Below are 23465 nucleotides of genomic sequence, written 5' to 3' on the forward strand. Positions count from 1 at the left end.
GTTTCCATTTGGGAAGAGAATAACACCACCATATCCACCACCCAGCTTCAGCTATAAAGTACACCAGAATATAATTTCTGTCATGAAGCTTCTCATAATGAGGCAGCTCCCACTGCTAGTTAGAAATGCTTAAGAAAATGGAAAGAGACATAGATTTATTAAGAAAATACAGTTACTTATTCATAAAAAATGAATTCTACCTTCTGGTTCCAATTCTTCAGTTATTTTTGTCTCATCTCCAGAAGTAATTGATGTTTGGTCAGCTAACTGCTCCTCTGACAGATGTGAGAGCTCTTCTTTCTCCTGTTGAATTTCTTCAGCCATCTCCTTCACCTTATCATCTGCTAGCCTTTCTTGTTTAACCTCCTGTACCACATGCCACATAAAAAGATAAAATTACAGTCTTTGTAACACCTCTTGAATAGTAAAAGTTACTGAAGCTCAGAACTTGAAGAGTTATGGCCCGCATTCATTATACATAGACTTTAAACTATGGTATTGTTTATGCGGCACAGGAAACAATGAGAAGTTGTCAACTGCAGTAACAAATAATTGATACAGTAAAAAGAAATTCTCTAATGATGTGTATTTGTGAAAACACAACTATTATAATCATTTGGTACCTGTCAACATATATACAGCCTCTTAGATTTCCAGATTCATTTATATTTCAGCTCTTTCAGTTCTACAAGACTCAGTTAAAAAGCAAAACAAAAAAAGACCCACTCCACCCCACCATCACCTCATTCAGTTGGCAATTTTATAACTTAAATTATACAGTATTTTCTGTTTCAAAAGCAAACTAATATCATCTAAAAAAGCATCAGCCTTGCTACACAGTACAAACATGTTATCTAAGGTAAAATACCTTTAGTGCATAACTTACTCCTTTCTATCTTTCTGAGTTCAATTACACACAATAATATCAATGGGTACATTACAGGGCTATGTCCAGGATGGAAACTTACTGATGAGTGAAGTCAGCCATCTTAAATCCTGTAAAAGTGAGGTCCACTGAGCTCCGCTGGACCACAGTGGCTGTCCCTGCACCTCCCCCTGTGTGGAATGCCTCTCAGGGATCATAAACCCTCAAATCAGAGATACTTAAAGGGCCACCACTGATGGCCAGGCCTGGGCTGATACCCTACCCCATCTTCACATTCCTCAGGAAGCAACCCTTGCTTATTAGGAAAAACAAAGGGATTTGATGTGATTAATTCACTGAGCCCGTGGTAGGTACGTTTTTGGTTGATAGGTACTTGTACACACATAGAAATAGGTGCACACATCATTTTATCTGTGTGTGTGTGAATTGATTAAGGTATGAATGCAACTATCTCAAATCTATAGTTAAGTCATGGCTATATAAGTAGTGAGCCCTAAGAAATAGCTTTGTAAATGTTAAAATACTCAATGATTAATTGCTGCTAATTTTTTTTACATCCTTATTTTTCCATCCGTACTTTGGCACCCTTACCCTCCTTTTCATTCCTGGCTTCAGTGTAAAACATTCCAAATTGCTTCTAATTTTACTTTTCTTGTATGCTTTGACCTCTGTAGTAAGTAATAGAGTGAGCCTCATTGCACTCAGGCATATTTTCACAAATTCATATTAAACCCTTCTTTTGCCAATACCTTTGACAAAATTTCTTTAATTGGCCAAATCACTTGTTTCCAATACATGTTAACTATATTCCAAAGTTACCCATTTCTTCATCATCTCCCCCTGTTATGTAATGGGAAGCTATAGAGGGAGGGCAAAATAAACATCCAAACACATAAGGAAATAATCATGCCAGAGGACCCATTTGAAGCCTGTGAAATGAGGGGCTGGAAAGCAGCACTGCAGAAAGGGACCAGGAGGTCCTGGTCAATGGTAAGTTGAATGTGAGTCACCAGTGCCCTGGCGGCCAGGAGGGCTGTTCAGCCTGGAGAAAAGGAGACTGAGGGGAGACCTCATAGCTTTCTACAACTTTCTTGTGAGAGGAAGAGGAGGGCCAGGACTTGATCTCTTCACTCTTGTGACCAGTGACAGGCCTGAGGGAATGGCCTGAAGCTGTGTCAGGGAAGGGTTTTAGGAAAAGGTTTTTCACCCGGAGCGTGGCTATGCACTGGAACAAGACTCCGCAGGGAAGTGGTCACAGCATCAAGCCTGACTGAGTTCAAGAAGCATTTGGACAATGCTCTCCGGCACAGGGTGTGACTCTTGGGGTGTACTGAACTGGGCCAGGAGTTGGACTCAATGACCCTCATGGGTCCCTTTGATGATCCCTATGGGTCCCTTCCAGCTCAGGATACGCTATGATCCTATAGTGTGTGGGTGACCGTGCACTGAAACTGCCCAGAGAGGCTGTGGAGCCTCCCACACTGGAGAGATTCCAAAACTGTCTATAGACACAATCCTGTGCCATGTGCTCTGGGATGATCCTGCCTGAGCTGGGAGTTTGGACCAGATTATTCCACTGTGGTCCCTTCCAATCCAAACTATCCTTTCACTCTGTGAATACTTCTGCAATAGCCTTTAGAGAACAGAAGTGACAGGAGGGTCCTGTCTCTCAGTTTCCCCATATAGCTACATTATTTTCCATCAGAATCTACCCAAAATCTCTACTTTTTTCAACTTATAATAGTAGCCACTGATTGAATCACACTTGGATTGGGGTTGGTGCTGCATGTTGGCTGCTGCTTAGCTTGCTTCCCCTAATTTAGTTAGTACAAGAAGTTATTAAGTGCCAATGTAGGGAAGGGAAAGAGTTGCCACTTAAACATAATGCCCATAGGAGGGATAGAAGATGGAATGTATTGCCTGATTTTTCCACATTCAGCTTAACCAATAATAGTATGGCCTAGGATATTTTCATGCTCTTAATATCACTTTAAAGCTGGCTTTGCATAGTCAAGTTGTCAGTAGCAACTGTCAATATACCATAGCTTCCTATTAATGTAGCTAAAGGCACCTTTATATATTTTAGTAGCATTTAAGGCCAATTTTGCAAACACTTGCTGTGGTCAAATAATATTTTTAAATATTTAATCTGGTATTAGAAGTCAGCAGAGCTACTCAGAATCTTAATGGTAAGTACATGATGAACTCAAGCTGTAATCATAATAAGAATTATTCACGAGTTGGCCCACTTCATTCCATTAGACTGTTCACAGAAATACACTTTTTAAAAACACACAATTGAAGAACCAACTCTAAAAACACTTCAGTTTACTTCCTGCCTGAGCTCTTCTTTTGTAAACTTTATACTGGCACAGTATATCACAGTGTTGAGGTAGAAAGAGAAAAGATTGCAAGGTCTTGAGTATTCTCTACGAAGTTGTCCTACAGCGTGAGACAAACATTTATGAAATAATCTGTTCAGTAGATTAGAGGAAGACTACATTACTGTATGTACATTTATATTGTTGTAAATAAAAATATATAAATATACAGTGAAAATATTAAAAATTTCTGAATTAATAAAGTTGAAAAACAATTAAATCATGGCCAAGGCTAGAATGGGCTTCATGTAACTTTGTACAGTAAATAGCAGAGTGGTTTATAATTTGACAGAGACTCAGATGGGCCTCTTTTCCATAAGAGCTTTCAATATGGAGAAGAAATACTGAATAAAGAGTAAATATTAACCCAAGAGATGGTGAATAAATGCAGCTGAAATTTTATGAACCTCATTCAGCATGTAATCTGTATTGGGTCAATTTTTGTACTTAACAGCTGGTTATAACTTTATTATATTGGACAAATGTCCACATAAAAGGCAGCTTTGAAATCACCAACAACAGAAACTACACTTCTCTGGGCAATATTCCTGAAGACCATCATAGGTATGACCTCAAGTCTTGAGAAAATATTTTTTTTCAGAAATATACCTCTTTCTACTTTGATCTTGTCAAGGATTTCATTTTTGTCTGCTAAATCAGATTTGATAGCCATCTCTAGTTCAGCAATTTGCAGTTTCAGTTGTTGCTCCTTTGATTTCCATTGCTGTTCATGGGTCATACAGAAGACACTGCAATAAAACATATGGCATGTGAAAAACTTTCAGAAATCAGCTTCAACAAAAAATAATAAAGAAAAAAGCTCTTAGTGGCGCAGAGACCACTGTCATCATGTCTTAGGAATTAAGTAAACACATGCTGGTCTGCTGCTGTTGAAACCAAGGCGCCTTTCTCAGGCTGCGGTTAAAAAACATGAAAGAGTTTGTGGGATGAGCAAAGGAACTGGCCTTAATTTAGAGCTCCAAAGTCAAAAAGTTGGCAGCATGCAACATTTGTGGGACTAGAAAAGGAATTCAGATGCATATCCCAGAGTGATCCACAACTCCAAACCTCAGCAACTGACAAGTAACAAAACCATTCTTTCCACATACAAAACCTCTTAATGTAGAGAACTGGGATCATCCACCTGATTTCTTTTAAATCTGTGAAACATGCAGAGTCTAAAGTCAGTTGCCTGTTCAAAGAAATGTTGACCACAAAGTGACAACAGTTTTCTCATACTGTAAAACAACAATTCTGATACTGATTAAGAAGCACATTTAAAATAATCTTTCTCCTACTTTAAGAAATAAAAAACAGAGACAGGCAAAGAAAATAGAATAACTATTTTGCCTGTAACACATTATTTACTTGCAAACTACCAATCTATGTGCAATAAGGATTGCAGGGTCACAGAATTAGAACTGCTGAAGTCACAACAAAATGTGTAACTCAGATTGAAACAAAATTAAGTACATTATATAATTTGCAGTATAATTCCCAGTAGGCAAAAGACAAAGCAATGCAAAGAGCTTTCATATAAATTAGACAGTGAGTGCTATGGTCTTAATATTATTATTCTTCAATACTTGCATTTTTATTTACTAGAAAAATGTCCATCCTAACCAAGCACAAACCAGCCTATTCACTTTTGCATTCTGTGAAAAATCGGAAATTGTAGGTTTCTTTAAAAAAAGGAGTCAGTTTCTCAATGCTTCACTTTGGTGAAGCTCATCAGTTTACAAACATTGTATTTTACACATATAAATGCATTTAAAATCTTCTGACATCTATGCAATTATCAACCTCTCTTTCCCAGAGATCTATGTAACGAGACTTGACCACAGAACAAGAGAGCACAATGAAATGTTGCAGCAGGGGCAGCCCAAACAGGGTCGCAGACTCTCCATGCTGACTGAAAGAGTTCTGAGTACCTGTAATTGCACGTCTGTCTAATATATCTGAAGAATGAAAGCTTAAAGAAAAAGATACTATAGCAAGAATTGCAGGCTCTAAAGTATATGGCAAGGGTTTATATCCCTGATTTATATTTATCATAAAACCAGTTCTATTTCACTGTACTTTGTCTTTTTCTCATACTGTATCTAACCTATTTACACAGGTCTGGGCACAGAGCATCTTACAGTGTGACTAAGTGTTTTCACAGCATGCATGAACTTAGGCCATGCTTCCTAAGTCCTGCAGTAATGCATGCTTCACTCTCCCATGATTTTGAAGTTAATATGTGGGGAATATAATCCACTGAACCCAGTATCACTCCACAGTACTGCATAAGTATCAAAGATGTATAGTGTGTTGTCCAGTTCTTGAAGTTTGATTGGCACGCATAAGTAAAGCACAAATCTCATTAAAAAAAATACCATCAGTTTTCACACTTTTAAAAATGTTTTCAGGTCTTAATGACCACAATACCTAGTTGTGCATTCATTAACTTTAGGTACAATTGCTTCACATAAAGATGTAGCTATGGATTTCAGTTTATCAAAAGACCATAGCAGAAAAATCTTTTAAGAATTACAATGTTGATAGTTCAGAATTTAGACGTTTAAACGAAGAACATTTTAGAGCACAGGTTTTATCTGAGCCTAAATAATGCTAATGTTTATGTCAGTTTGAATTGAGTCCTCGTGTCACTTTCTTCCTTTGAATTTTAAGATTACTTTTACTTAAATTTATGTGGAATTTCTTTTATATTTACTGTATTTCATTGGAGTTGGAGCCATCTGTGTAACTATAATGGTCAACCACATCTGGCACCATTTCCTTTGGAGGGAGTTTAAGCATTGCTAGATTTGCATTACAAGGTCATATGAAAACAATTCCTCCAAACCTTTTATCCAAACGAATTGTTTTCTTGGATACTGACTAAATAATAAGAGTCAACTGACAAATTCATACTTGTTCTTTGCAAAATTTTCATATCCAGTTCTGCAGTCTGGCAAAATTACCATCAACATCAAAAAAACTTCCTAAAAATAACAGCAAAGAATGCGTTCATGCATCTCGTCCTCCATTAAAAAATGAATATAAAATAATTATTAATTATCTGGCAACTGCAGACACTGCCTATCCACTGCCAGCAATGGCTAAGCTGTAGTAAAATTGCACTGTTCAAATGGGCAACTAAAAAAGCTGATCATTAAATGGTGGTTATAATGAAACGATCCATTTCTCTTTCCAATTTATTGTTACCTGAAACATGAATCAATGTTTAAATGGGAGCATATGAAAAGACAGATCAATTTAGTATAAGAAAAGCTATATTATAGATTACTGTGTTATAACAGAAGCATATTTAAATATATCTAGTTAAAAATCTTTTTAAGTTGTCCCAATAGGATTTAAGTAGAACAGAAAATTTCAAGCAAAGATTGCAAGTTCATTTCTTAGTAAGAATTATTGCCCTGCATAATGATAGAGGAGAAAAAATAACAATCTGAAATATTTATAACATGATCAAGCTTTGTACTCAGTTTTTTCCTACTAGAATTTTTAATTTCACCGTAAACCCTACAAAAAGTGTGACAAATATTATAATAATACTGTAAACAACATTTAATATCACATAATGCTTAGTCATTGGTATTTTTTGACAGGCAACCGGCAATCTAAAGTTTAAGAAAACAAATAATTTCTATATGAGAAAAGACATCAAATCAAGCATTTTTCCTACTTTCTACAATCATTAGCTCTAGGACATGTCTAATTTTCTAACCCTCTTCAGAGTAAAAGACAACACAGGTTCACAATAAAGGAAAAGTTTATTTGAAGGTCATTCTGTCCTTGCATATGCTTGTGGCAATTGACTATAATTACTTCTTTTCAGTACCAGAGAATTTGTGAATCATATCTTAACGATGTAATTTCATTTTCATTTAAACACCACAGGTAAAATTCATACATCTCATTAGGTATAGGAACCTTTGTAAAAACTCACATAAGCCTACACAAAAATTGCAAGCAGAATCAGTAGAAGTGAAATGATAGCTATTACCAAAATAACCAACCACCCCACAAAAATAAACACTAGAGAAGCTGTCAAATATCAGACTTCACTGACAAGTGCTGGAAGAACTTAAAGTTCAAACAGCACTTTTATTCAATAAACTCCACAAACTCAAAGGAATATATACCCACCTAGATGTATTATTCTTCCAACAACAACCGTACAAAATTACTAGAAATTCAAATAAGAACTTTTTGAATTTATGTTCAAAATAGAGTGACTGCTACTTATTTAAATTACATTTTTTTAAGAAGTAATCTACTATTTAATGAGTACTAGAACTAGTATGGAAACTGGTCTGTTTCAACAGAACAGGTGAAATACAGCAGAGCATGATGAAAGTTTCCATATACATTTACTGACATGATGAACTGCAGCATGAACATATTTACACATGTGTACACGCAATATGCACATGCACATACCAGCATACAGTGTAGAAGACCACTGAAACAGGACAGGAATCAAATTTTCCATATTCAGAAACTCTAACTTACCTGATATGGAGCTTATAGGTTTTCAAGAGTTCATTCTCTTTTTCTAGATCATTTATACTTTCCTGTAACTAAAATAAAGAAGGAATTTTCAAGCAATGCACAGGACAAAAGGAAATTATAATGAATGTGAGAAGACAAATTGTAAACAAATACTAGGCAATGTCAGGCTATTACTTGGTTTTTTTATACAACATTCTCTTAGAAGCTTCAAAATAACATTTTTTCACCACATGGATTTCCATTTGGCCCAGTCTTTTTCATGTTATTTATATGAAGCTGAGACTACAATCTTGCAGATGAACAACAGTATCTAATCACATTCTGTCTTATGAAAAATAATATAAAAATCTCAAGCATTACATTTTTAAATGTCCATTTTGGTAAGTGAATATTAGTATTAACTACTGTATGGCTTATGTATAGTAAATATTTTTATTGAAATTGTAGAAACAATGTGCCCTTGCTTTTAAACACTCACAAAAGCAGGATATGGTTTTCGAGATATGAGGTACTTACAGTCAGAAGATATACCCTCCATGTATTACAGCAGTTTAAAGGTTTGGAAGAAATGTCTATGAGATAACCTTAGTAAAACTGGTTCATGTAAAATACATTTAAAATAGGTAAACTAGGTGGTAAAACTAAATTTAAGTTGTTATAAAATGTAAGAGAAAAACAAGTAAGTTTGTACACTCTTACTCCTTATACATTGAAGAAAATGACGAATAAACCACTTGATTTTTACCCCTGTATCTGGATGACTAGTGGTGACACAAGTCTCTGAAAGTCACTAAACAAAGAAATAGAAGTGACTGATTGGAACTGCTGAGTAAGATGTAACATTACACTGTTCTGTAATTAAATCAGGTTGAAAGAATACTAAAAAACTAGCAATGTCATCAATAAAACAAGTATTATGATTTTTTCAATTAACAAACCACTTGTTTATTATCAGAACTGACATGAAATCCTCAAATATTGTCCAAACACCAATGCAGTGGTTATGCGGCACAGGGACCGTGTGGTTCACAATTCTAAGAAATGCAAGCAGCAGCCATAGGTTTTCTTTTGAATGGGAGAAAAGTATACATATTATCAGGTCCATCTTCTAAATGTGTTTGAAATGTCTCTTCACATCTCCACAACTAAAACGTATCCCAACATTTACTTTTCCCTACTCTATATGCACTACCTAAAGCAGATTCTGGCTCGTGACCACGGACTCACTTCTTCCATCCTTCTGTTTGAAATAGTTATTCATTGCAATTCTTTTTGAACATGGAGGCACTTTAGCAGCTCCTCTTTAAGCTGTACATTGAGTTCATCACCTTTTGCTAATAATACATCATGGTTGGTCTTCAGGTTGTTTAGGGTCTATAAAAAGGAAGGAAGGAATATTCAGAAAAAAATAAATTAAATAACACCTAGTAGAATGTTGCAACACCCTGCATATTCCAACAGCGGTCTCTCATGGAAGTATTAAATACATATTCTCAATGTGGTCAACAGGAGACACTCTTGATCCAAGTAATTGAAAGCAACTTTCCGTCCACATGGCCAGGAGAAGGTGGCATTCTTGGTGCTCTCATGAACATTAAACCCTCAGTTCAGTCATGATGAAAACAACCAAGAAATACATCTGTTAAGCAATTAAAAGATTTTGCTGTGGTTACAGTGGTTAGACATGCTGACCAAAAAACACTGCAGTAGCAAGCAAAAATGAATGTTGACCACAGTTATGCTAATCACAGAGCCTGCCACAGCTCTGTTAACCCTTAATTGTAGACATGTAATTGTTTCATAGTCCTAATACACTCATTTCTCTACCAGCAGTACTTTAACAAGGGACTTCTGATTTTTTTCACGTTTTCATTTACTTCAATGGATTATAAGGAGGCACATTTAACCAATGTTAATATTAAATGGAGGATGTTGATAGAGTCCCTATTTACAGAATATTAGCTGATATTATAGTGCCCACATCCCACAATGCTTTAAGGCTTTATTCATTAAGAATTTCAATGTAAATCACATTAAAAACATGACTTGAGACCAAGCAGCCCACAAGCCAATCTTCTGTTTATAAAATGATTGTATGAAAATCTATGCCAAATATATGTGAGTATAGATAATGTTAAATGATTGTACACAGAAAAAAATCAGCTTCATTTTCTCCATGTAATAGTCCTGCAAAGTAGTTAAATGGCAAAGTTGAAGTTGAATCCTGTACAGATGGTTTAGGTTCACTTGCAGTCTGAGGATACAATAAACAAACAAAAACTCCATTAAAAACCAATTATCAACTTGACCTTCAACCTTTCATATCTCATTTCTGAGTAAGAAAAATATTGTGAAGAATAAACAATATTAGCAGTCAGTCTTATCTCAGAGAGTTAATGGTGTATATTGCTTATCAATTTTTAACAATCTTTCTTCAGTGCTCTTCTTCCTCTGTCCTGTATCTGTGAATTCTATTGCAATAACATCAAAAAATTACACCTTAAAAATAATTTTTACAGTCTTTTCATGTCTCCATATCTTTTCCATTCTTACCAAAATCAGAATCCTTAAAATTTGTAACACTTCCAACTAAGTGAACTCATCTTTTCTTTCCCATCTCTCGGCTTCACTTTTTTCCTGAAGTTCTCTTCAGTGTCAGTAACTCATGTCACTTCAACCACAATATAGAAAATAAACCAAATGACAAAATTAACCACCTTGGCAAAGCTGCCTTTCATAGGCCATTCCATCCTCATCTCTTTCCTCAATTTCCAAAAGAGCTGAAGACAAATCCAACAATCATATTTGTTCTTTTGAACAATCTCATTAAAAACACTGAAAACATTCTCCTGAAAAATCTCCTCGATCCCACTTCATTCTATTCCTTCAGTGTCTCTGCTACTCTCCTGACCATTCTGGATTAGTATTTCTCATTAACTTTAATGGGACCATGACTTTACTTCATTATTTTTATATTTTTCCAAAATGCATTTTTTACCTGGATGTTCTTCTATATCTGAGTATTCTGTCAACAATTTTCCCATCATACCCAAATTATTTTCTATTCTGCTGTCCCTTGAGTAGCCCAAAACTCAGGTCATGACAACAATTGGAAGGATGATTTTAGTTTAATGTTTCTAGACTGGAATTTTGTTTCTTTGGGAAACATATCGTGATATTATTGTCAGTTAGAAATAACTCATTTAAAGAAAATGGATGTATAGCTTCTAGAAATATTGCATGAGTGAGTATCAACTGGTCTCTGTTGCAGTTGTGAGACTCTTGTACCAATCATTTAAAGGAATTGACTTTTTATAGTATTTCAACTTGTAGTTCCACAGATTAGCATATTTCACATTATAAATCATGAATACCTACAAACTCAGTCTGTAATTAAAGCAAATAAATATACCAATGGCACAAAATGTATACTCCTAACAGTGTCAGGGTTCCTGGTTCTGCTAAGCAGATTGCATAATTTCTTCTTTTAACTGCCTACATTAAAATTTTAGAGGAACAAAACTCCCCAGTAAATATTTGGTAGCAATATCATTAGATGGAGCAGGACTACAGGCTCCTACCATTCTGTGGTTTCACATTTTAGGTTGACTCAAGTGCAAAGATGAACATGGACAAATTACATGGGTTTCAGCTGGTAGAAACCAAAAGTAAAGGATAAGGAACTCAATATATAATAAAATCAAGATAAATACCAAAAAACCTACTGTGTTGATAAGTATGTTACATGCCAAGAATTTTGGATTTTACAGTTACTCACATTTAGCAGACAGATTTCAACATTCCAATGTTTGGAAATGGGAAAACCATTGTATCCATTCTCTTTTAGAAAAAAAAAAAAGGGACAGAAAACTCCCTCATCGTTCTCAAAAATGCACCTTTCACTGTGAACATTAGAAACAATGTCTTCAAATACCAGCTTGAATCCTAGGCATATGTTTCCACTCAGCTGCTGCCAAGGAAGAGGCACAAGCACTTGATGTTTGTTGTAAATTACCAAAAAGTGGCACACGATTTAAAATGGAACAGTTCACTTATCGCTTTCTATTTAAGAACACAAAAAGCCATGTGAAACCTGTCTCCCCTGGAATCTACACTCTACATAGCTCACCCTATGAAAAATTAGATTTGAGCTACTACCAGAAGAGCTGCTTTGGCAGAGAGGATAGAGGTATTAAACTAAGGAAGGGGAGGAAGGCAAAGCAAAGTAAAATATTGGAACAGAACAACACAGAATAAAAAGGAACTGAATAAAAATCTAATGTCACAAGCGCTGTCTAGCATGCTAAAAGAACAACAAGCAGGCAACAGTAAGAGGTTACAAGGATATCTAGTGCTTACACCTCATAAGGCTAGAATACTTTCTAAAGCTCTACTGCAGTTAAGATTCCTACTTACAGGAACTCTTCCATTTCCAAGCTATTGCCTTTCTACTAGTATGTACATGCTGTTCTCCAAATACATATGGGAAAAAGGAGATAAGAGTTGTACAGCTAAAACCTATACAGAATCTACTATGCAATTGCATGTTCTGGTGATATTTTCATAAAATGCTCTTTTTATAAAGAAAACTATTACTTAGAGTAGCCCTCTAAATAATTTCCATGAACATATGAACACAAGTCAAATCCCAATGTCAGAATGAAAGAACCAAACCTCCCCAACTTTATCAAAGACTGATACAGTGAGGGGGTCAGCACATTTAAGTCGAAGTCCCCTCTTTAGATCACAGGAGTCTCTTTCAATAGCCAGACAGCTCAATTAATTCCTCACAATCTGCCTTGGATGACTTTAAGATCAAATCATTAAGACCTGCTAGACGCTTCTGAAAAATAACTAACATTTTAAGACTAAAAATCTTTACTCTATTTGGAGTAACTTGAGAGAAATGTAGTATGTGGTTCATTTTCATGTACTCAGGATTGACTCAAAATCAAGGACTGTGCATATTTCTTTTCTATTTATGCAGGCTTATGTGATGAGAGTACAGGAATGTACTGACCAAATTGCAATTATCTCTTGAAGCTGGAGACATTTTCCTCCCATTGCTGAAAGAGCACTGCTTTTCTCAACCAGCTGTTTATGGACCTTGATCAGTTCCACATTGTCCTGGCTGTGTAACCCTCAAAATTAAAAAGAAATGCATCATGAGTTTAAAAATACAAAACTAATCACATTATTTTTGTTTTAAAAAGTTGAAATCTTTTGCAAATCAGCTTTCTACAACACATCAGGGAGACGATTTAGTGTGTAACACCCAAATTAATTTCTTGTTCTCTAATCCACAATACAAAATTTATGTAAATTAACATGATGACACAGCAGCTTCAATCAATACATCGACATCTTTGACTATTGCATAAAACTATGACAGGAAAAGAAAACAACCCTATACCTTAACAGATTATTTGTTTTTCATTCACTTTCCCATTTTCTGAAGTATCTGGTGCAGTAGCATACCATTTTATGGAGTTTCCTCAAGGAGTTTAAACCTATCACATATTGCTTAAGAAAAAATGACTTAGCAATTTATACTGTAACACCTTAGGTCTGGTACTCAAACAAACCACAGTTTTATCTGAACTACATGAAAATCACTTAATATCCATGTAGATATTCTAACAATTCTAAGATTACAATGGTAAGATTTGAAAACGTACTGTTTAATAGAAAGGATGTTGAAAATAATTCAAAATTCAAAGAAATATTTAGATGTTTCCCCTTACTTCAAACAGTGCAGCTAAACCCCATTATTTTCACAGTTTCTTCAAGTATGGGAAGACAAACTCATTCTTATCTGTATTAATATAAATATTATAAAATTGGAATAAATCTTTAACATTTGAAAAGGTAATTTCTCTTTCAATATTTATCTATTTGAGACATATTGGACGAATTGTCACAATGCCACGCTGGAGCAAGAGAATGAACTACAAAGCTCACACATCTGTAAACCAGCTGAGTACGTGAAATACTTCCTTTTTTAGTCTTTAAAATATCAAATGCTATTGTGTTTTGGCATTGCCCAGTTAATTGTCCTTACGCAGAAGATAAACACACTCACAAATCTGAGATCTTCCCCCCAAAAAGGCCTAACTCAATGCTAAAACTATCATGTGTCTAAAACATGCTATCTACATAAATTAAAGTTGTGGTGAGTATAGACAGCAGCAACTGTCTCATGCTAGCTATTTAAAAGCTAATGTAGTGGCACGTTTTTATTAATCTTGTTCCACACATCAAACAAAAGGCTCTGATGACTTCAAAGGCTTTTCTTTTCTTCCCCCCCCCCTCGTTCTTTTTTAAGCAGGGGGCTTTTTTTTTTCTTTTTAAGTAGAAGAAGGAGTGGATGATAGTGAAATTTATGATGTACAGATGTAAACTCCATGGCTTCTGACAGTCAACATTAACTATTTTTTCAGCAGTGAATGAAACAGCATTTGATTTAAACAAGTTCTGGATACTGATATTATGGAGCAAATTATTCAAAATCAGAAGTGAAAAATTACTTTTTATTTGGATCATTTCAATTCTTACAATTTTAAGACTATTTATCTCAAGTTTCTAGCTACAGAATGCATGTGCAATTAATTACTTATTAGTGCATTATATCAATCATAATCTCAGCTCTCATTATATTATTTGTCTACAGTACTTCAGAAGTATTTTCTTTATCATTTAAATAAAGTATGCCTAAGAAATGTTGACTGCATCTAGGTACATGACAAGGATTTTGCTGCTGAAGAATGAGATCTTCTCAAATTTCATGGTCAAGGCAAAGTTAATTGAGGAAGATTCTGTTGGGAAGGTTTATTTTTCTATAAATTAGGTCCCAAAACAGTAGAATAGAATACAAATTGATGATCTACACAGCCTTCTCCTTCCTAGGTAGGTGTGATATTCAGCTCCCAGAACATCTACCCAAGTCTTCTGATATAATTTTAAAACAGGGGTTATATACAGATTTAATATAAATTCAATGTTACTTTTCACTTAACCAATATTTCCCTCAAACTAGCATTCAAGACTAAAACTGTACTGAGATAGCTCAATCAATATTTTCTTTATTGCCCCAAAATAAAAATAATTCTGCCAGAGAATCTGAAGACTTGGAGGTAGTGCTGGAGCAGAAGTCAGAAAAAGAAAAGAACTAATATCCCTTTGGAGGCAGAAACGTGAATTAATGGGCATTCTGATTTAGCTCTTGCAAGCCTTTTATCACAACTGCAAAAATAAGGAACGTGAACTCTACCCTTCCACTTTAAACCTTGTCTTCAAGCTGGATTTAAAAGTCTGAAATGGAGAATGAAGTTAGGAGAAAGTAACTCTTAAAAAAGCTAAGAATGATGTTTGGGGTTAATGTCTGAAGTACACCAAGAAGACAATCTCTTTTCCAGACCTCTTATCATTTGGATTAAAAGCATAGAGAGTGGTGTCCCAGTAACAAGGCTGGGGACCAGCTGTGTGGGAATGGGGCACTGATAGCAGCCTACACCAGAAGGAAATTATTAAAGAAAGGATCTTGACCTGCACTGTACAAATTTATGCCAGTAAATCCCAGATGGCTAAGCTAATAAAATTGAGGTCTAATTAAACCACATCCCTTGCATCTTGTCTTTGCTTCCATATGTGCAGGACGTAGATACAATACTGAGACTACTCCTAAAGAGTCTCAATTATTGTATCAACTGGATCAGTGGCTCAAAAACTTTCCCCATTCACACTTGCAACAAGAAAAACAAGCAAGTTAAATACATATCACCACCAAAGTTCTCAGGATCACTCCCCCTCTGTCTGGCAAAACAAACAAAAGGCTTCTCAGCCAATTGTGCTCAACCACAGAAGCACCAATGGACAAGATACATACACAGACTCCCAAACAGAGAAGTAAAGAACAGAACATTAATGTGCAGTACTTGTGTCATTTTACAATGCTTAGGAACCAACAGGATTACATGTTATGTCCTTTTCTTTACGTCTTAATTCTTATAGGAAGCCAAACATAAAATGGAAAAAACTACTCAACAACTCTCAAGTTCTAGTAGCACCTTTCTATTGTAAAAGATAGTATATTTGCAATAACAAAAATATTAACATTGCATCAATACCTCCAGCATCTAAGGTACTAAGAGTATTGAAATTCCAATATAAAGTTCTGTACTTGTTTATCTGGCTAAACAGCTACCTACAACCGAAAAAAGTCACAAACTTTAGAGAAACCGGTTAAATATGAAAAATAAGATGTGGAAATGCAAATACAAAGTTTTGGGCTCCTTTATTTAACACAGTTTAGAAAATTTGAATATATGTTGTATTCCGTCAAAACCCTTTGGATAATGCACTGTGACTAATGTTCCAGATTCTAAACTAAGACCGCAGTGCTATAATGAAAACACAGAAGTCATGAGTGCAACAGATACTCTTGTCCAGAAATCCACACACCTAACAGATTTAAATCCAGAGTAATTTTGTACCAAAAGCTGCCAAAGGAATTAAAAACTGATTAGCAAATAAGCTTTATTTCATTAAAAACCAACCAAACAAAACACAAAAAATGCACAAATGTGCAAATACCAAACACCTGTTTCACGAATACATTCTGGGATGGCTTTAGAAATGTTTTTGAAAGTACCACAAGCTATTAAGTTATGTGAAGCTACCTCCTCACTAAATGATTTTATTTGGAATTAATATTTTACCTTGAGCACTGTGTATCATGCACATGAAATCACAAGGTTATGGTTTTGGACATCTTTAAATTATAAACAGTTAAGCTAAATGCAAATAAATTTTCTACTTAATGTGTTTAGTCTCATAATTCACAGACCAAGCTTCTCCCTTAAGGCAGAATTGGATATTCCTGAAAGAATCCCCAAACAATCTCTAATTAAAGAAGGAAAAACACATTGTAGCCATGTTACAATGATCATCTCAAGGAGTACACTGCATATTAACTCAGCTCTGTTATGTAGCTCATGTAGTGTTAGAGACTATAGTGAAACTGCAAAGTCAGCTTTAAAACATTACTGGATTTCTTGTGGGTCGAGGACTCAAGAGAACTTTGGTACTGCAGATGGATCAGTAATTTGCTGTGGCTGCTTTGCTACTTGGAAACTACAGTTATTTCAATCGCAAGAACTTCTTAACTATGTAGCAGAATAAAGAATGTTTTCCTGAAGGTTGAAAGTAACCTGATTTTGTAAACAGCAGGCTGATATCAAAGGGTGCTACAACAAAAAGACCGGTGGGAGCACAGTTATTGTGCCCTTTTGGATCCACACAGTTCCTAGAGAATTTCCACAGACTATCTTTGGGCAGTTACATAACTCGATGACAACCAAGTGTATTCTTGAAAAACACAAGAAAAATCTGCCAACTGTACCAACATTCAAAGTCATAATATATAATGATGAACTAAGATGACCTTAGTTTTTCCTCCAGTATCAACAGTTTCTTTGTTGATACAAAGATAAAAAATTACATCGACCCTATAAATCTATTTTAGGAATAGAACAATTAGTGCAGACTGTTCTAGACAGCAAGAAAACGAGCTAATTAAAGTCTCCTTAAGTAGAATATGTATGTACCTATGGTTACAGCTAAAGCTGGAGAGAAGAGTATTCCTTCAAGTTCTGGCTCTGGCTCATTCAGCATAAAAAATACATCAGAATGAACAGTCTTCCATGAAGTATCCTAGGGGAAAAATTATAGAATACACACTGTTCCACATATGTAGTAGTGGACATTTCTCAATTTAGTTCCCAGTTTCTTCATTCAAACACAGTAACTCTTAAATACTGACTTATCTTTTATCAGGTTTCAAACAAGAAACTGACTATAAAGGAAGGAATTCCAGAACTTCAAACATGAGCTCACAGATAGCAACTTAGGTCAAGTATCATGGATTATGTACAAGTAATTTCATAAATATAAACAAGAATCTGCACTACCTTTTAAGAGCCTGACTATATTTAAGGATCTTTTTAGATGAATTTGAAGTGTATCTTTACTTAAAACTTCTTTAAAAAAATTACAGAAATATGGTAGTTGACATTGAATTTAGATGTTATCTTCAGCTTCTGCCCACTGTACTTAAAGAACAGTGTTTATCTAGAGAAAAATGAAGCACAAACTTCTTCAAAACAGATTATTTTCAAATAATGAAAAAAATCTTTTAAGTATTTTCTCAATCCACTGTAGGCGCAGACTGAGAAATTATTAATGATAACAACTTCTTTAACCTATTTAAACTATATAAAGGAAATTCTGAATAAGGGAGACTTATGACTTTGTGAATAATTTAATAGCAAACATTATGATGTATTATTTATGTAGCACCACTGATGCACAAAAGAATGCTCACACATAGTAACAGGGTCCCCCTCTTGAAAGGCAGTTAAAGAACTGACCACATACTTCTCTTTCAAGTAGAACTTTCATAAGGAAGATGGATCATGCAGTACCAGATCCTTAATGTAATTAAAGGTAATAGTTTTAAATTGAAACACTCAAAAGGGGGAAATTACCTACAAAGTTATATATGTATTTTTGCAAAAGTGAAAGAGGAGAAAGAACAGAGGTTAAACTAACTGAGGCTTTACTGTGAACAGTCTGCAAGCACGTTTGCCTGACTTTGCTTCACTGTATCGCTATTCCTTCAAAAATTTGCTAATCTGCCCTTACAGGCCCAATACTTTTCTACTATTTGTAGACTTCAAGTTACTAATGAGTATTAGTGAACATGAAATTGCTTGCTATGAAGCTATACCTAAAATTGCATAAGAACTATATTGAAGAAAGAATACATGATTAAAATTTGATGACTTGAACTTCAACTGAATCTGTATCAGCTGGAAATTCTCTAAAATGATAATTATCAGCTGCTTTGTTTATTTATGAGAAAACATCATAACTTATTACCTCTGCTTAGAATTATCCATGGCTCTTGGGTAAAACATTTTATGAGTTTGTTTCACCAAACAGAAGAAATGAATAAAGGACACATTCCTTGACAGAAGAAGTAATTTCCACAGATACATAAAAACATCATGACATAGCTCTATTAATGCTTCCACCATGGAGATTTGCATTTTTCACAATACCTTTGGCTTGCTGTTCCCTGCTCTCTCAGCCGTAGGATGGATTCTTCAATTTCCTTTTCTTTCCTTCTGTGTTGACTCACAAGTGTCTCTCTGGCATGTTCCAGTTCCTCAGTGTCTCCCTGCAAGTACAAGCATCTTACATTACAAAACCAGGTATTTAATAAAAGAAAAAAATTAAATGAATACTCAAGGGAGCAAAAATTTCAGGTGTTCATTTTATTTTCCACTGAAAGCTTCTGAAAAAAATGTGGATATTTTTCTTCATGAAATCCACCAGTTTTAACAATTACAATGATGAAAAAAAAAGTAAAATGAAAATCAAAAAAATCATATAAATGTCTTGAATCCTTGAGCATACTTGGTCTTCATCTTTGGAGCACAAGGTCAGGTGATCACACTCCAAAATTCTGAAATTTCATTCCCGAAAACAAAGAAAAGAAAAATTTTTGGCATGCTGGATCCAAAAGTATTTAACAGAACAACAGTCTCTAAAAAACATAACTTCTATATAGATGCCATAAAAATACTTTTATATCAAATTCGCACAGAAAAAAATCATCAGAGTAGCTACAACATCATTGCTGTAAAATCTGAACTACAGCTGATACGGCACTGTTAACAAGAAGAGTTAAATACATATCTTGAGAGGTTTTTCTTAGAGTATTTTACTTTTTAAGACAGAAAATAGAGATGGCATCTTCAAAGAACAGTATCAATATTATTAAACAAGAACATGGCCTTGTGAACACTTCTCAGCATTTTCTTTACAAAACCACAAGTGTCATACACCTAGACATGTAACTACAGAACCATTTTTTACAACAATGCAAATATTTTCCATATGTTCTTTAGAAGCACACTAAGTGCCTAGAGAAGAAAAGTGAGATATTACTTCAGGAAGCATTGTTGCTTCAGGAGCAAAAGCAATTGTTTCCCCAATTTTTTCTCTGATTTCTCTTTTTTTCAGAAGAAATTCATGAAGTTTTGAGGTGCAACCAAACTACTCAATTTCAAACATGCCATTAAGGGTTGCCAAAACTGAGTCATTTAGGTTTGAGGCACAATGATATAAGGAGTTTCACAAAATGACTGAAAAAAATTAACCTACTTTGCATTCGTGCTGAGTTAATTTGATCTATTTATATGTTTTGAATTTTGATCTTTAAGTATTGTTGCAAGGTATTGGTAATTGTGCTATATATATATACCTAGAGTATATGCTTTTTCTTTTCGTTCAAATCAATATATATCTTCAATGGTTGCACTCAGTAATGAGAGAAACCAAGGGGTATTTAGTGAATATTCATACCTGACCACATCTTTGCATCAACTGGCTGTGGTATTTTCAGAGCAGCCAAACACAAAGCAGATACAGTAAGTTATATTTACTCTTTGTGGATTTTTCTTGTCTCTTCATACTCTAGAGACAGCTAAGCTCTCCTGAATTTTTCCAGGCATTTTATTTTTGGATAATTGTTTTGCATATTTTCTGATCTGCACTAAAATTTGAGATCAGACTCCTGGTTTCACTGAGCAATCTGAGAGTCCAGTAGTCTTTAAAGAAAGGGTGCACACAACCAGTAACAGTCTGCTGTGTTTATCATCATTAATCAACAGTGCAGGATGGGAAAACATGTAAGAGAAAAACATGAAATATTCTGCGCTGATGAATACTATAGCAAGTATGCTCTGCCTGGAAGACAATCCTACTGTGTTCAAGTTCTGAGTGTTGGTTACTAGAATTCTAATAGACTTCATCTAAGAAAACCATGTTCAAGAAATTGCATATTCAGAGCACTCAAAGTTCCAGAATCCCCTCTAGTCTGGACAAGGCCTTAGACTGGAGGTAGGCACACTAGAACTTCTGTGAAATTTCTGAACATTATTATCTGAACTGGATGTTCTGTGGACAACTTTTCCTTATTGTTTTTTTAATTACTCATGTTTTCTTCAGTTGTAAGAATCTCTGCCTTAATCAACATTGCCCCAGTCCTAGTTCTGCACAGGACATCTTGGATCTGGTTCTGTTCTCATGCCAAGAAAAGTCCTTATATTGTGCCACATCAACCTTTGATATTTATTCCTTGAACCACATTGCCCTCTTCTCTTTCCTAGTACTATGCCTGAATAAATTTATTATAGTTCTATTGTATTTTTGTATTGTTAAAACAAAAACCAAACCATTTGATTTTGGGAATAAAGCTGCCTAGTTAATGATATGAAGTATAAAAATATATGTGTATACAAAATGTCAAAACTTGCACTATATATAAATTAAAGAAGTAAACTGGTAGAGACAATCAGTTTTTACTGTCTGTCTAAAAACTTGAGAATTATAATCAATGCAATGAAAATAAAGACCAGTGTGAGGGTGAGATGGAGTAAAAACACAGGGTAACTGGCCCCCAGCCTGAGTCTCAGCTTGTGGAAGTTAACAAAACAATTCTGCTGACTCAGGTTTGAATCAGGGCTGTGACTGTTTGTTGGGCTTTTTTAAAAACATATTATCAGTTCAACATATAAGTTAACTTAGTACAAGTACTTCTACAAAAGTTCCCATGGACATAAGAAGGTTTTAAAGTGTCACTTTCAAATGTAGCTGCCGTAAGTGAAGGACTGAGAGTGAGACTGCCTTAAGTAGTGAGTCTTGACAGTAAAAAGCTTCATTATAGATGGCTGCATTGCAGTATTTGCTTTTCAAAGTCCACACGTGGGACAGATTTTTCAAATCTGCAGTGTTGTGCACACATGTATCAAGAGACTAGAATAAACCTTGAAATTAAAAATGGAAAAACATGTGCAAACAAACTGCAGATGTGAAACTTTGTTATAACATGATAACACTAAACTTTTTCATATACTACTTTTATAACCCTTTAACATGTAGAGAAGTTATACTAAGGAAGTCTCATGATTTTAACTATTAAAAAACTTGCTTGATAACTACTGCCTTTTCAAATCTGTATTTTTGTTTAACTCCTACTACTGTGGATTCTCATAAGGACTTCAAAGGCAAACAAGTTATCATGACTGTTATAAACACAAGAAAAAAGAACAGTCTTTGTCTACAGATACTATTACTGACCACTGATGAACAAAAAAAGAGAATGGATTTGCTACAGTGAAGCAATTATTAGGGGTACTGATATAAACCACTCCCAATAAATGTGAATTATACCTTTCTTTGCATGCTCCAGCAGGCCAGCAGCCTGACTCACTTTTTGAGACCAGTGTTAACAAAGCATTGAACACAGCTGTGCAGATAAGGCCTATGGCCTTGAATCTGGAGCTGCTGGTCAGTTGAAAGCAGTTTGCTGCAAAGGCTCTTGTCTTATTTCTCAAGCCCATGAACTCTTTCTTGCAAACAGTCCTTTCTTCCAGCTCCAGGCCTGATCCGGCCACTTGGGGCCGCCACCAACCTGTTCAGACTTTCTTTTACCACTAACAAGCCATGTTAACTTGGTGGTCATTTTGGGAAAAATAATAAAAAAAGATGAAAAAGAATGTGAAAAGTCAGCATAAAAAGCATTCTGTTGAAAGGAACATAATCACTGTGAAGACTTCAGCATAGAACCTGAATAATAAATTTCAGGTTTTGATATAACTATTACTGCCTGTGAAGAACTCTTTGAAGATAATTGAAACCACTGTGCAGCAATCTGCTTTATAGCACTGACAAATAACAGTTTCCTAAGGCTTATCATTTAAGGTTAGTAAAGGGAGGACACATATTTACTCCATATGCTGCTTAAATGTAATTTTTAACGCATGACCTTATATAAGAACCTCTGCATGCTGTTAAGTAAAGTTACAGATCAGGGATGTGGTGGGGCAAACTATAAAGGATACAATTCCACAAAACAGTCAACTATTCAAAGAATGTGAATAATATGCAACATTCCAATGATATATAATTTCTATTATTTTAGGATTTAAATATAAATTTCATTTCTAAAGTAGCTAAAATATATAGGTGGGGATATTTAAGCAGGTACTCTGGAAAAAGAGACTTAATAGTTCTCATTACCATACTCAAATTTATACTTGGTAAATATTACCAATGCGCTTCAGAGAAGGAACGGTTAGCTGAAGAATATAATTAGATACAGAGGATATGGTTTTCATCTGTCTTTAAAAGAATACAAATTTTGCTCTTGGCATCTCAAGAGTTGTACCTTTGATTTCCCTTAGTTTTGATAAACATGGGTAAGCTGGAACAAAAGGCAGAGAGGGCACATGGGGGTGATGTAATATACACCAACAGAAAACATACCCAGGAGCAAATAGAAAAAACTTGGCATATAAAGAAAGAAAAGGTGGCTTTGATGAAAGAGACAAGTTCAAGACTTTACAAAATCGGTCGCACATCTTCGAGTCCTGTATCTCGTTCACAGGGAATCTGTTTTTGAAGGGCCAGAAAAAAAATGAAAATAAGGACACACTTCATTTGTTTAAAGGGGCTTGTTTTATTTTTTGTATACTTCTGGACAGAAGCTTCTACTTAAAAGAATAAAACTGAAGCAAAAAAATTCCATAATAACTTTAGGATGTCACAGA

At 34.9% G+C, this 23465-nt stretch overlaps 1 protein-coding gene across 16 annotated transcripts in view; it reads right to left on the reverse strand.

Annotated features, from left to right (window-relative positions):
* RPGRIP1L (RPGRIP1 like) overlaps nt 1-23465 on the reverse strand; it is a 53998-nt gene that overhangs the window by 24170 nt on the left and 6363 nt on the right. For 8 of the 16 annotated variants that reach the window (XR_011698868.1, XR_011698869.1, XR_011698865.1 and 5 more), the window contains 7 exons: nt 18909-19027; nt 12809-12929; nt 9016-9162; nt 7789-7856; nt 6851-6893; nt 3877-4016; nt 201-366 (listed from right to left, as the gene is read on the reverse strand). Coding sequence is in view for 7 of the 16 variants with exons in the window: in XM_071567370.1 (XP_071423471.1) it covers nt 201-324 (124 nt within the window). In the remaining 9 variants the exon portion in view is untranslated. Of the gene's footprint in view, nt 1-200; nt 367-3876; nt 4017-6850; nt 6894-7788; nt 7857-8980; nt 9163-12808; nt 12930-17393; nt 17500-18908; nt 19028-23465 lie in introns of all 16 variants that reach the window. The other 8 variants (XM_071567372.1, XM_071567371.1, XM_071567366.1 and 5 more) reach the window with 6 other exon arrangements.

Source organism: Pithys albifrons, chromosome 12, assembly GCF_047495875.1.
Source record: "Pithys albifrons albifrons isolate INPA30051 chromosome 12, PitAlb_v1, whole genome shotgun sequence".
In the NCBI taxonomy this organism is placed as follows: Eukaryota; Metazoa; Chordata; class Aves; order Passeriformes; family Thamnophilidae; genus Pithys; species Pithys albifrons.